The sequence below is a fragment of the Ursus arctos genome, chromosome X (genome assembly GCF_023065955.2).
Source record: "Ursus arctos isolate Adak ecotype North America chromosome X, UrsArc2.0, whole genome shotgun sequence".
In the NCBI taxonomy this organism is placed as follows: Eukaryota; Metazoa; Chordata; class Mammalia; order Carnivora; family Ursidae; genus Ursus; species Ursus arctos.
Window position 1 is genome coordinate 84,722,161 of NC_079873.1, and position 12,971 is coordinate 84,735,131.

The 12,971-nt window shown below is 36.4% G+C and overlaps 1 protein-coding gene across 1 annotated transcript in view; it reads left to right on the top strand.

Annotated features, from left to right (window-relative positions):
- The window catches only part of COL4A5 (collagen type IV alpha 5 chain), a 240,960-nt gene that overhangs the window by 103,361 nt on the left and 124,628 nt on the right, over positions 1-12,971 (top strand). The window contains exon 3 of the mRNA XM_048213522.2: positions 11,417-11,506. Within this exon, the coding sequence (XP_048069479.1) occupies positions 11,417-11,506 (90 nt within the window). The remainder of the gene's footprint in view (positions 1-11,416; positions 11,507-12,971) is intronic.

Sequence of the window (12,971 nt, forward strand, 5' to 3'; positions counted from 1 at the left end):
GTCAACACCTGTTGTTTTGTGTGCTGTTGATTTTAACCATTCTGACAGAGGTGAGGTGATAGCTCATTGTAGTTTTGATTTGCATTTCTCTGATGGTAAATAATGATGAACATCTTATCACGTGTCTTTTGGGCATCTGGATATCTTTGGAGAAAGTCTGTTCATGTATTCTGACCATTTAAAAAAAAAACAACTAATTTTATTTATTTTATTTTATTTTATCCCCACAAGTGTCCTCTTTAATACCCATCACCAGCAACTCTCAGTTTGTTCTCTTAACTATACAGTCCCTTATGGTTTGCCTCCCTCTCTGTTTTTTCCCTTATTTTATTTTTCCTTCCCTTCCCCTAGTCATCTGTTTTGTTTCTTAAATTCCACATATGAGTGAAATCATATATTTGTCTTTCTCTGACTTATTTCACTTAGCATAATACCGTCTAGTTCTATCCATGTCATTGCAAATGACAAGATCTCATTTTTTTGATGGTTGAGTAATATTCCATTGTATGTATGCCATATCTTCTTTATCCATTCATCAGTTGATGGACATTTGCGCTCTTTCATATGCGCTCTTCAGCCATAATTGGGCTATTGTTGATAATGATGCTATAAACATTGGAGTGCATGTGCCCCCTTCAAATCAGTACTTTTGTATATTTGGGCAAATACCTAGTAGTGCAATTCCTGGGTCATAGGGTAGCTCTATTTTTAACTTGTTGAGGAACTTCCATACTGTCTTGCAGAGTAACTACACCAGTTTGCATTCCCACCAACAGTGAAAGAGGTCCCCTTTCTCCTCATCCTCACCAACATCTGTTGTTTCCTGAGTTGTTAATTTTAGCCATTCTGACTGCTGTGAGGTGGTACCTCACTGTGGTTTTGATTTGTATTTCTCTGATGTTGAGTGATGTTGAGCATTTTTTCATGTGTCTGTTGGCCATTTGTATGTCTTCTTTGGAGAAATGCCTATTCATGTTTTCTGCCCATTTCTTCACTAGATTATTTATTTTTTGGGTGTTGATTTTGATAAGTTCTTTATAGATTCTAGATACTAGCCCTTTATCCAATATGTCATTTGCAGATATCTTCTCCCATCCATCAATTACCTTTTAGTTTTATTGATTGTTGTCTTCTGTGTATAGAAGCTTTTTATCTTGATGAAATCCCAATAGTTCATTTTTGCTTTTGTTTCCCTTGCCTCTGGAGATGAGTCTAGCAAGATATTGCTGCTACTGAGATCACAGAGGTTGCTGCCTGTGTTCTCCTCTAGGATTTTGATAGTTTCCTGTCTTACATTTAGGCCTTTCATCCATTTTGAATTTATTTTTGTGTATGGTATAAGGAAGTGGTCCAGTTTCATTCTTCTGTATGTCACTGTCCAGTTTTCCCAACACCATTTGCTTGAAGAGACTGTCCTTTTCCAATTGGATATTCTTTCCTGTTTTGTCAAAGGTTAATTGGCTGTATAGTTGTGGGTTTATTTCTGAGTTTTCTTTTCTCTTCTATTCATCTATGTATCTGTTTTTGTGCCAGTATCATACTGTTTTGATTACTGCCGCTTTGTAAAATAACTTGAAGTCTGGAATTGTGATGCCTCCAGGTTTGTTTTTCTTTTTCAAGATTACTTTGTCTATTTGGGATCTTGTGTGATGGACAGAAGACTATTTAAAGCATAACAACAGAGCTTCAAAATACATGAAGCAAAAGTGACAGAATTAAAAGGACAAACAGGCAAATCCACAATCATAGTTGTTAATTCCTAACACACCTATTTTAGTCATTGACAGAACTAGAAAAAAATCAATAAAGTCATAGATGATTTGAATTCCGTTATTAACAACCTAGACCTAATTGACATATATGGAGTCCTACATCCAATTATAGAATGTGCTTTTTTTCAAAGGCAGATGAAATTATCTCCAAGGTAGACCATATGGTGTGCCATAAAATGAGGCCCTATAAATACCAAAAGATGGGAAACATCAGTATATGTTCTCTGACCACATGGAATGAGTATGAAATCAATAATAATAAGATATGTAGAAAATTTCCAACTATATGGAAGTTAGAACACACTGTTCTAAATAACTGATAGACCAGAGAAGAAATCACAGGGAAAATTAGAAAATACATCAAGTTGCATAATGATTAAACTGCAGCATACTGAGAATTGTAGGATGGAGTTAAAGCAGAGCTTAGTGGGAAATAGCTTTAAATACCTATGTTAGAAAAGAAGAAGATTTAAAATCAGTGATATACGTTTTCCACTTAAGAAGATAGAAAGGGACAAGTAAATCAAATTTAAAATAAGAAAAAGAAGGAAATACACAATATAGCACACAATTCTAAGACAGTAAAACTGTAGTAAACATGATAGTGTGTTAATAGCAAAAAAATAGACATATATATGAATGAAACAGAATAGACAGTCCATAAATAGACCCACAGATAAATAATGAATTGATTTTTTTTGACAAAAGTGCAAAGGCAGTTAAGTGGAGAAAAGATCATCTTTCAACAAATAGTCCTGGAACAATTAGATGTGCATATGCACAAAAATAGACTTTGACTAATTGCTTGCACTGTTTACAAAAATTAACTCACAATAAACTATAGACCTAAATATAAAACCTAAATCTAGAAATCTTTTAGAAGAAAACATTGGAGAAAATCCTTTTGATCTTGGGTTAGGCAGATATTTCTTAGATAGGAAAGCAAAAACATAATCCATAAAAGAAAAGGTTGATAAATTATATTTCATCAAAATTAAGAACTTATTCTTTTCTGAAGACATTGTTCAGAGAATGAAAAGACAACCCACAGTCTAGGAAAAATATTTGCAAATCACATATTTCATAAAAAGTTTTATATATAGAATATATTTAAAAAATTTTAAACTCGTTAATAAAACAAACATCCCAAAATAAAATTAAACTAGAAACAAAGTGGCAAAAGATTTTAAGGTACCTCACAAAATAAGACATGGAGATGGCAAATAAACACATGAAAAGTTACTCAACATTATTAACCAGGGAAATACATAATAAAACCATAAGATACCACTATAAACCTACTAGAATGTCTTAATATTAAAATATATCCATACTAAGTGTAGGTAAGGATGGGGAGCAACTGGAACTAGTATAGATTGCTGATGCAAATATAAAATGATGCAAACCCTTACAAAAAAATTTTGACAGTTTCTTTAAAAAGTAAGCATAGACCTATCAGATGACCGTCCTTTCCTAGGCATTTACCTATGAGAATTGAAAGCATATGTCTATACATAAGTAGTACATGAGTTCATGATAGCTTTATTTGTAATAACCAGAAACAGGAAACAACTCAATTACTATTAACAGGTGGGTGAATCAACAAATTGTAATGTATTTATACAGTAGAATACTACTCAGCAATAAAAAGGAAAGAACTATTGACATATACCACAACATGTCTAAATCTCAAATAATTATGCTGAATGAAAAGTTAAACAAAAGAATACATTCTGTATAATTCCATATATATATAATTCTAGAAAAATAAAATTAATTTATAATGACAGAAAGTAAGGCAGTCATCACCTTAGGGAGATGAGTAGAGGCATGAGGAAAATATTATAAAAAGGAACACAAAAAACTCTTTTATATTTATGATGTTCACCTCAATATTGTTTTTAATTAAAGACTTAATTTTTTAGAGCAGTTTTAGGTTCACAGCAAAATTGAAAGAAAGATACAGAGATTTTTGCATATAACCCCTGGGCCCACACATGCATGCATGCATGGCTTCCCCTAGCTATCAACATCACCCACCAGAGTGGTACGTTTGTTGCAATTGATGAACCTACATGGATACATCATTATCACCCGAAGTTCATAGTTTACCTTAGAGTTCACTCTTGTTGTTGTACATTCTGTGGATTTGGGCAAATGTATAATGAATGATATGTATCCATCATTGTATTATCATATGAGTATTTTCACTGCCCTAAAAACCTTTTATGTTCCACCTGTTCATCTACCACTCCCATCCCTGGCAACCACTCATCTTTTTACTGTCTCCATAATTTTGTCTTTTACAGAATATCATATAGTTAGCATCAGAGTGTGTAGCCTTTTCAGACTGGCTTTTTTCCAAGTTTTGGCAATGATGAATAAAGCTGTTATAAACGTCCATTTGCAGTGTGTGTGTGTGTGTGTGTGTGTGTGTGTGTGTGTGTATAAATTTTAAATTCCTTTGGGTAAATACCAAGAAACATTGCTGGATCATATGAGTATATTTAGTTTTGTAAGAACCTGCCAAACTGTCTTCCAAAGTAGCTGTATCATTTTGCCCCTCCGCCAGCAATGAATGAGGGTTCCTGTTGCTCCACATCTTTGCCCGCATTTGGTGTTGTCGGGGTTTTAGATTTTGGCCATTCTAATGGGTGTGTAGTGGTATGTAATTATTGTTTTGGCTTGCATTTCCCTGATGACATATTACATGGAGCATCTTTTCATATGCTTATTTGCCATCTGTATATCTTCTTTGGTGAGGTATCTGTTAAAGACTTTGGCCCATTTTTAAATCAGGTTGTTTGTTTTCTTATTGTTGAGTTTTAAGAGCTCTTTATATATTTCAGATAATAGTTCTTTATCAGATGTGTCTTTTGCGAATATTTTCTCCCAGTCTGTGGCTTGTCTTCTCATTCCCATTAACACTGTCTTTCACAGAGCAGAAGCTTTTAATTTGAACAAAGTGCAGCTCTCAGTTATTTCTTTCATGAATTGTGCCCTTGCTGTATCTGAAAAATTATCATCATACCCAAGGTCATCTATTTTTTCTCCTATGCTGTCTTCTAGGAGTTTTATAGTTTTGTATTACTTTCTATGATCCATTTTGAGTTGATTTTTACGAGGAGTGTGCAGTCTCTATCTATATTCTTTTTTATATAATAATTTTTTTTTATGTTATGTTAGTCACCATACAGTATATCCCTAGTTTTTGATGTAAAGCTCCATGATTCATTACTTGGGTACAACACCCAGTGCACCATGCAGTACGTGCCCTTCTTAATACCCATCACCGGCCTATCCCATTCCCCCACCCCCCTCCCCTCTGAAGCCCTTGGTTTGTTTCCCGGAGTCCATAGTCTCTCATGGTTCATTCCCCCTTCTGTTTACCCCCCCCCTTTCTTCTTCCCTTTCTTCTCCTACCAATCTTCCTACTTCTTATGTTCCATAAATGAGTGAAACCATATGATAATTGTCTTTTTCTGCTTGACTTATTTTGCCTAGCATTATCTCCTCCAGTCCCGTCCATGTTGCAGCAAATGTTGAGAAATTGTTCTTTTTGATGGCTGAGTAATGTTCCATTGTATATATGGACCACATCTTCTTAATCCAGTCATCTGTTGAAGGGCATCTCAGCTCCTAAATCCTTTTTTTTAACATATGAATGTCTAGTTGTTTGAGCAACATTTGTTGAAAAGACAAGGGATTTTTTGTCTGAGTTATGGATATATGTTCATTATTTTGATTGTTACATATGTGAAAAAAATTCAAATTGTATACTTTAAATATGTGCAATTTATTGTATGTTAATTGTACCTCAATAAAACTGCTTTTAAAAAGTAAGTTTAACACACAAATAATAAAATGTGTCAATTCTGCCAAAGAAATGTGTCCAAGTGCACACTGCTAATAACAAAACTTGCTAGACTCCTGATGACAAGAAACATATCAGATAAAGGGCTAGTTTCCAAGATTTATAAGGAACTTCTTAAACTCAACACCCAAAAAACAAGTAATCCAGTCAAGAAATGGGCAGAAGACATGAACAGACATTTCTCCAAAGAAGACATCCAAATGGCCAACTGATGCATGAAAGGACGCTCCATATCACTCGGCATTGGGGAAATACAAATCAAAACCACAATGAGATACCACCTCATACCAGTCAGAGTGGCTAAAATTAACAACTCAAGAAACAACAAATGTTGGTGAGGATGCAGAAAAAAGGGAACCTTCTTAACACTGTTGGTGGGAATGCAAACTGGTACAGCCACTCTGGAAAACAGTGTGGAAGTTCCTCAAGTTAAAAATAGGAGTACACTAGGGGCGCCTGGGTGGCACAGCGGTTGGGCATCTGCCCTCGGCTCAGGGCGTGATCCCGGTGCTGTGGGATCGAGCCCCACATCAGGCTCCTCCGCTATGAGCCTGCTTCTTCCTCTCCCACTCCCCCTGCTTGTGTTCCCTCTCTCGCTGGCTGTCTCTATCTCTGTCAAATAAATAAATAAAATCTTTAAAAAAAAAATAAGACTACACTATGACCCGACAATTGCACTACTAGGTATTTACCCCAAAGATACGAATGTAGTGATCCATTGGGGTGCACCTGCACCCCAATGTTTATAGCAGCAATGTTCAGAATAGCCAAACTGTGGAAACAGCTGAGATGTTCATCAACAGATGAATGGATAAAGAAGACGTGGCATATATATATATATATATATATATATATATATATACACAATAGAATATTACTCAGCCATCAGAAAGGATGAATACTTACCATTTACAACAACATGGGTAGAATTGGAAGGTATTATGCTGAGTGAAATAAGTCAATCAGAGAAAGACAATTATCATATGGTTTGTTTCCACTCATATGTGGAATATAAGAAATAGGGCAGAGGATCATAGGGGAAGGGAGGGAAAAGTGAATGGGAAGTCATCAAAGAGGGAGAAAAACCACGAGAGACTCTTAACTGTAGGAAACAAACTGAGGGTTGCTGGAGGGGAGGTGGGTGGGGGATGGGGTAATTGGGTGATGAGCGTTAAGGAGGGCATGTGATGTGATGAGCACTGGGTTTTATACGCAACTGATGAATTATTGAACACTGCATTTGGAACTAATAATTGTACTCTATGTTGGCTAATTGAGTTTAAATAAAAAAATAATAAAAAAGAAAAAAAGAAACTAACCAGCTGACAACCTATAAAATTCATGTCACATAGATAGTAACTATGCTTATCATGGTGAATATAGCTTAATGTATAGAATGTCAAATCACTATGCTGTACACCTGAAACTAGTATAACATTGTATGTCAACTATACTTCCACAAAAATTATAAAGTAAAATAGAATTCATGTCACACTCAAACATTACCTAAACAAGGTTTTCCCCTCTACCAGTGGCGTCGGCATTTACTGGGAGCTTGTTAGAAATGCCGGTTTCCTAGGCTCCAGAGCAGACCTACTGAATCTAACTCTAACCAGGTAATCTGTGTTTTAACAAGTTGTCCAAGCAGTTTTGATGTAAGCTAAAGTTTGAGATCATCTGACCTACATTATCTCCATTTGGCAGTTGTCAAAGGTCCGTATTCTTCTTCTCCTAATTATATTACATCAAATATTTCTTTGTAGTATATAATTATAAAAACAACATAGAAATTACTCAAAAAGAAGACAAAATTGCCCATAATTGCATTTTTTAGTTAATCATTGTTTTCATTTGTCCATTAATGGTATTGTCTTGCCCATATATTACATTTTTGCAATATTATGATCCAAAAATAATTTAATCTCAGTGGTCATTATAGCAGTTTGTCCCACTTTTTATTTTCTCTATCCTCAGAAATCCAGTGTTTTTCCTGCTAATTTTGTATTGTTCTTGAGAAACTATTCTTTTTTTTAAATAATTTTTATTTTGTTATATTTGTCACCATACAGTACATCCCCAGTTTTTTGTTTGTTTGTTTTGTTTTAAAGATTTATTTATTTATTTATTTATTAGAGAGAGACAGCCAGCGACAGAGGGAACACAAGCAGGGGGAGTGGGAGAGGAAGAAGTAGGCTCCTAGTGGAGGAGCCTGATGTGGGGCTCGATCCCGGAATGCCAGAATCACGCCCTGAGCCGAAGTCAGACGCCCAACGACTGCACCACCCAGGCGCCCCACATCCCCAGTTTTTGATGCAATGTTCCATGATTCATTATTTGCATGTAACACCCAGTGCACCATGCAATATGTGCCCTCCTTAATACCCATCACCGGCCTATCCCAATCCCCCACCCCCCTCCCCTCTGAAGCCCTCAGTTTGTTTCTCAGAGTTGAGAAACTATTCTTAAAATATTTTTTCATTCCCATGATCATGTAATTTTCTTATTGTGATTATAAAGTATGACTCCTGTAAAACTGAAACACTTTTATGGGCACCTTTGACTCATAAAGTACATTTTCCTTTTAAGTAAATCAGTCTGTTATTCTCTTTAATACTAGCTTGTGGTATATCAAAGAGCTTTATCATAAAAAGTTATCCTTTGTATAATTTCTCCTAACCCTAACTTATGTTTTTTCTGTATTTGGGGCAAAAACATGTGCCATAAGTGTTATATAATCCATTAAGGAAATTCATTCATTGATTGGATATTTTCTGAGTATTCATTCTGTTGGGTACTAAGAATGCAATGACGGAGATAGCATGATTGATTAGATGAAGGGGTAATGGAAAGAGTAGATTATTACAAATTTGTGGTCTACCTTGTGCTATTTCCTGGAATAGGGAAGATGGTAGAAAGATAATGAACTCAGTGTTTTCTGTATTAAATTTACTCTTGGGAAAATTACACAATTTCTCTGTGTCCCAATTCTTCATTTGTAGAATGGAAATAATAGTAGTATTTACCTCATGTTGTCATTGGGAGAATTAAATAAATAAAACATGGGACGATTTTAGAATAGCTCGATACATGTTTGTTATTATTATTGTTGTTGTTGAGTTTTAGGTTCCTGTGAGATACTCAAGTGGAGATGTTTAAGACAGGTGACCTTGTGAGCTTAACTTTTAGGGGGAAAAAAGTATGGATATTTGAGATCTCCCAGGGAAAGAGAGAGAAGGGTCAAAAAGAAAATCCAGAGTAATATCAATATATAAGGGACAGGCAGAGAGAAGATTACTCAACAATGAAAAGTAAGCATGGTTTTTTATTCAAATATGGGCAGGCAGCATAAGCCAGTTTTTAAAAATAAGTTTGGCCTTCACAAATAGATGCACTGTGCCATTTTCTATGTGAGTGTTAGCAAATTACAGTAAACTGTAGGTTAGTTTTAAGGATTGAATGATTGCCTTGCCACCAGTAGCAAAGGTAGGCAAACAACAAATGTCAACCTTTTGTACCATATGTGGGAATTAGGTAGAAGACCCTCCCTTCATTCCACCTCATGGCAGGCTTCTATAGCTTCTACTGCAGGAAACTTTCTACCTTTTAAAGGCTGGAGATTGTTCTTGCAATTCTTTTTTGCTACTTTCCAGTAGGTGCCCTTCTCTCTTCCTTGGTATAATATTGCTCAGTCACCCTGATAGGACCACAATATTATTTGACTATAGTATGAGGAGATTTCAGTATATGTAATTTATAGTATATAGTTATATTAATACAAACACAAGGTTTTTAGCACTCTCTACTTTCAATTTCTGGTTTATTCCTCTCTTACCTATAGCCCAAATAGCAGTTTTGCTTCTGAGAAAATATAGCTCTCTTCAAACATTATCCACAACTTTTGGCAGAGAGATATTCTAAATACCAGGGGAGATCCCAGAATGTAGCTATGTTTTCCACTGATGGAAATCTACTTGAACTAGATTTTTTTCCCTTTTAGCTTCCTTTCTGACTTGTCCTTTCAATCAGATTTCTACTACCAACTCTGCCAGAAATGAACTATGTAACGATTTGAGACAATCCAGCTCTAGAAATTTTGAACCTTTTATTTTCCCCCTCTTGCTCTATTTCCTTCAAAATAATTGATGAGGTTGATTAATACTAAATTATCATAATTATATGGCTAATTAAAATAACAAAGAAATATATTTATAGAACATAAAGAGAAAACATGTTAACATGTCAATAGTAATTATTGCCAAAACTACAGGAATGTTTAGACCTACCATTAATTGGCTAGCATTTGCTTCATTGGCTCTGAAGTAATGAGTGGAAACTGACCAGAATTAGCCTTTTCAAAATACTTATATTTATTATAAGATGATTCAACATAACAAAGAATTATTTAATACAAAATTATCTAAGCTATCTAGACTAAACTCGGTACTTACCACACACACATTGCTTTCTCTTTCTCAGGTGCTGCCTAGGCTGTCACTGTGGATAGGATCTGGTGAAAGGGTTCCTAGAATGAGGGCCAGAGCTGCTGACCACAGTCTCAGCCTTCAAGCCTTAGAAAAGTAGAGGGACTGTTTGCAAACTCTGCAGTTGGGAGCACAAGCCATGGCACTGTGAGCCCTCAGGGTTCTTAAACTTGAAAGTGGTGAATTTGCTTTCTGTGATTGGATCTCCTAGGGGTTTCAGGGCTCACACTCTTTCTATAATTGGCTATATGCAAGTTAACTAACCCTAACATGTTGATATAATGATATATTAGTATAGATGGCTGTTCTGCATGCCCACCTATCTGTGCAGATATGCACATCAGACAACCTTATTGTATAGATGCTGATAAAATGTAGGAAACCTCACTAGTACGTTGGCAGCCCTTCTGTGCTGGTGTTGGTAAGTGCTGTGGTCAGAACTGGGACTTGAGTTACAGTTCAATAAATAATTCTGAGTAGAGGAATTGCTGGTGGTTTTTTCTTTATATGTTTTTGTTCTTCTACAATAACATGTATTCCTTTTTGTATTAATTTTACAGTAAGAAAAATATAAAATTTTTTATGTTCTAGAGCCCTTTTCTGACTAATTTATCTAGTCAGCTAATGAATTTCCATTCTGGATAATCCTGCAACTGTCCTACTCTGGGACAAATCTGAAAACTTCTCAGATGGTTTCCTTTTTTTTTTTTTTTTAAAGATTTTACTTATTTATTCGACAGAGAGAGAGACAGCCAGCGAGAGAGGGAACACGAGCAGGGGGAGTGGGAGAGGAAGAAGCAGGCTCATAGCGGAGGAGCCTGATGTGGGGCTCGATCCCATAACGCCGGGATCACGCCCTGAGCCGAAGGCAGACCCTTAACCGCTGTGCCACCCAGGCGCCCCTCAGATGGTTTCCTTTTACACTTCTTCAGCCCTGCACCATACTTACTTTATGTAACCCCTACAGACCTGGTTTCCTGGATTTATTGCCATCTTCCCTGTTAAACTCCTGATGTCAATATGTTTATCACTTCATTTCTGATATGCTTTTTACTTTTATAAGAAAGCAAGAGACTACATTACCATATACGGTAAAAATTCAGAATGGTTTGTGGTTTTCCACTTATATCTTATAGATTTTCTCATGTTAGTGGATATTATGAATTTAGTATCATTAAATTAATGTTCTCTAGATAGTCTTTTGATCTTTTTGAATCTCAGCCATACCCATGCTTGAAAATTCATGAATAACTTCATCACAAATAACGTTCACTCTTGTTCAATTGCAGGGGGAGAGAGGATTTCCAGGTTTGGAAGGCCATCCAGGTTTGCCTGGATTTCCAGGTCCAGAAGGGCCTCCAGGGCCTCGGGGACAAAAGGTATGTGCCAGGTTGCTAACCAGTAACACTAGAGGCATGAAGCCATCTTAAATGTGGGACTAGGTGTCAAATCAACTAAGAAGTTAGTGACTTACAGCCAGAAATTAATATCTAAATAAAACAATAGAATAGCTAAGAGTCTGTATTTCATTGTTGGTTTAAAAAAAAACCTGAATGTTACTGCCATATTCAAATGTTTTTGGAAGATGCTGTTAATTGGATGTGGTTGTTGGGATCCTTAACAAAAATTAAATTTTGTCAGGATTTCAGCTGAGCTGGAGAGAGCTAAACTGCCGGGTGTCAGAGTAGCTGAATAAGAAAACAAGCCAAAATGAAAGGAACTATCAAACCTTTTACTGTGACAGTGTAATAAGCAAAATGTTTAACCAGAAAAAACCACCAGCTTCCTCACTGTTCCATTTTTCCCCATGCAACAGTGCCAGTGAGGACCTCACCTTGGTTGGCCAGCAGGAAGTTAAGGGCTGTGCTGTTATCCAGCACTATTTGGGCCAAGGAATTGAGGCTAGTCCGTTCTGTTTCTAAAACTGAAGTAGTGTCATTATTGAGTTAAGTAAAGTTCAAAGACAGGTTGCATACAACTTTTTGGAATTGAATAACCCTGAGTGGGAAAAGTTGCCTGGAGCATACATGTGAGTAGAATCAGTAATACCACATGACAGTTCTCCTAGTAACCAGAGTACCTGGTTTTGGAATTCTCCTCTTACCCTGTTTAGTTTGATATACTCAATAGGAGGGGCTGTCTTGAATATGTGCAGTCTCTTATCAATGCCCCATATGTACATGTTACATTGGTAAGAATGTTGAAGGCCTGGCTTTTACAAAAGAAATAATACCCCAGGGGAGACACACACAGTGCTAACAGTATAAAAGCCATTAATTACCATGGGGTTCAACGAGCCAGAAGTCCCTTCTGGTGTATAGAGTACTTGAGTAGAATTGGAAAATTTGTGTAAGGTGGGCACAGGTATGAGGGGTAGGAGACCACCACTCTTGAGGTCAAAATAGGCCCAGTGACAGATCCCATTTCCCTTTTCCCAGATGCCTCAGTTAATCCTGTTTCAGACAGAAGCAATATGATCTGTGAGGAGGCATTTTATTTCTGTAGTCTCAGAGTCCAACTGTGGGAACATCAGGTCCAGCATAATAAGGTTGGGCTATCTGAGGTACTAAAAAGTTCCATGTTTAGAGAAATGTCCATTGTTGTATTCAGTGGTACAGGAGTCAGGTATTTATCTGTGGGGTTGAATGGTGGGTAACGTATTCAGCAATTTGTTAAATTCGGAGTGGTGGCAATTTCCTGTGACAGGTATAGCAGTGAATTTGGTGAGGTAGAAGTCACATAGGCTGTTTTATGGGAGAGAAAGATGAGAGGATAGATCCATACAGCCTTTCTTTCCTGTACCCAGGCTTATAGATCCAAAGGTGCTGTTGTCCTATCAGTTGG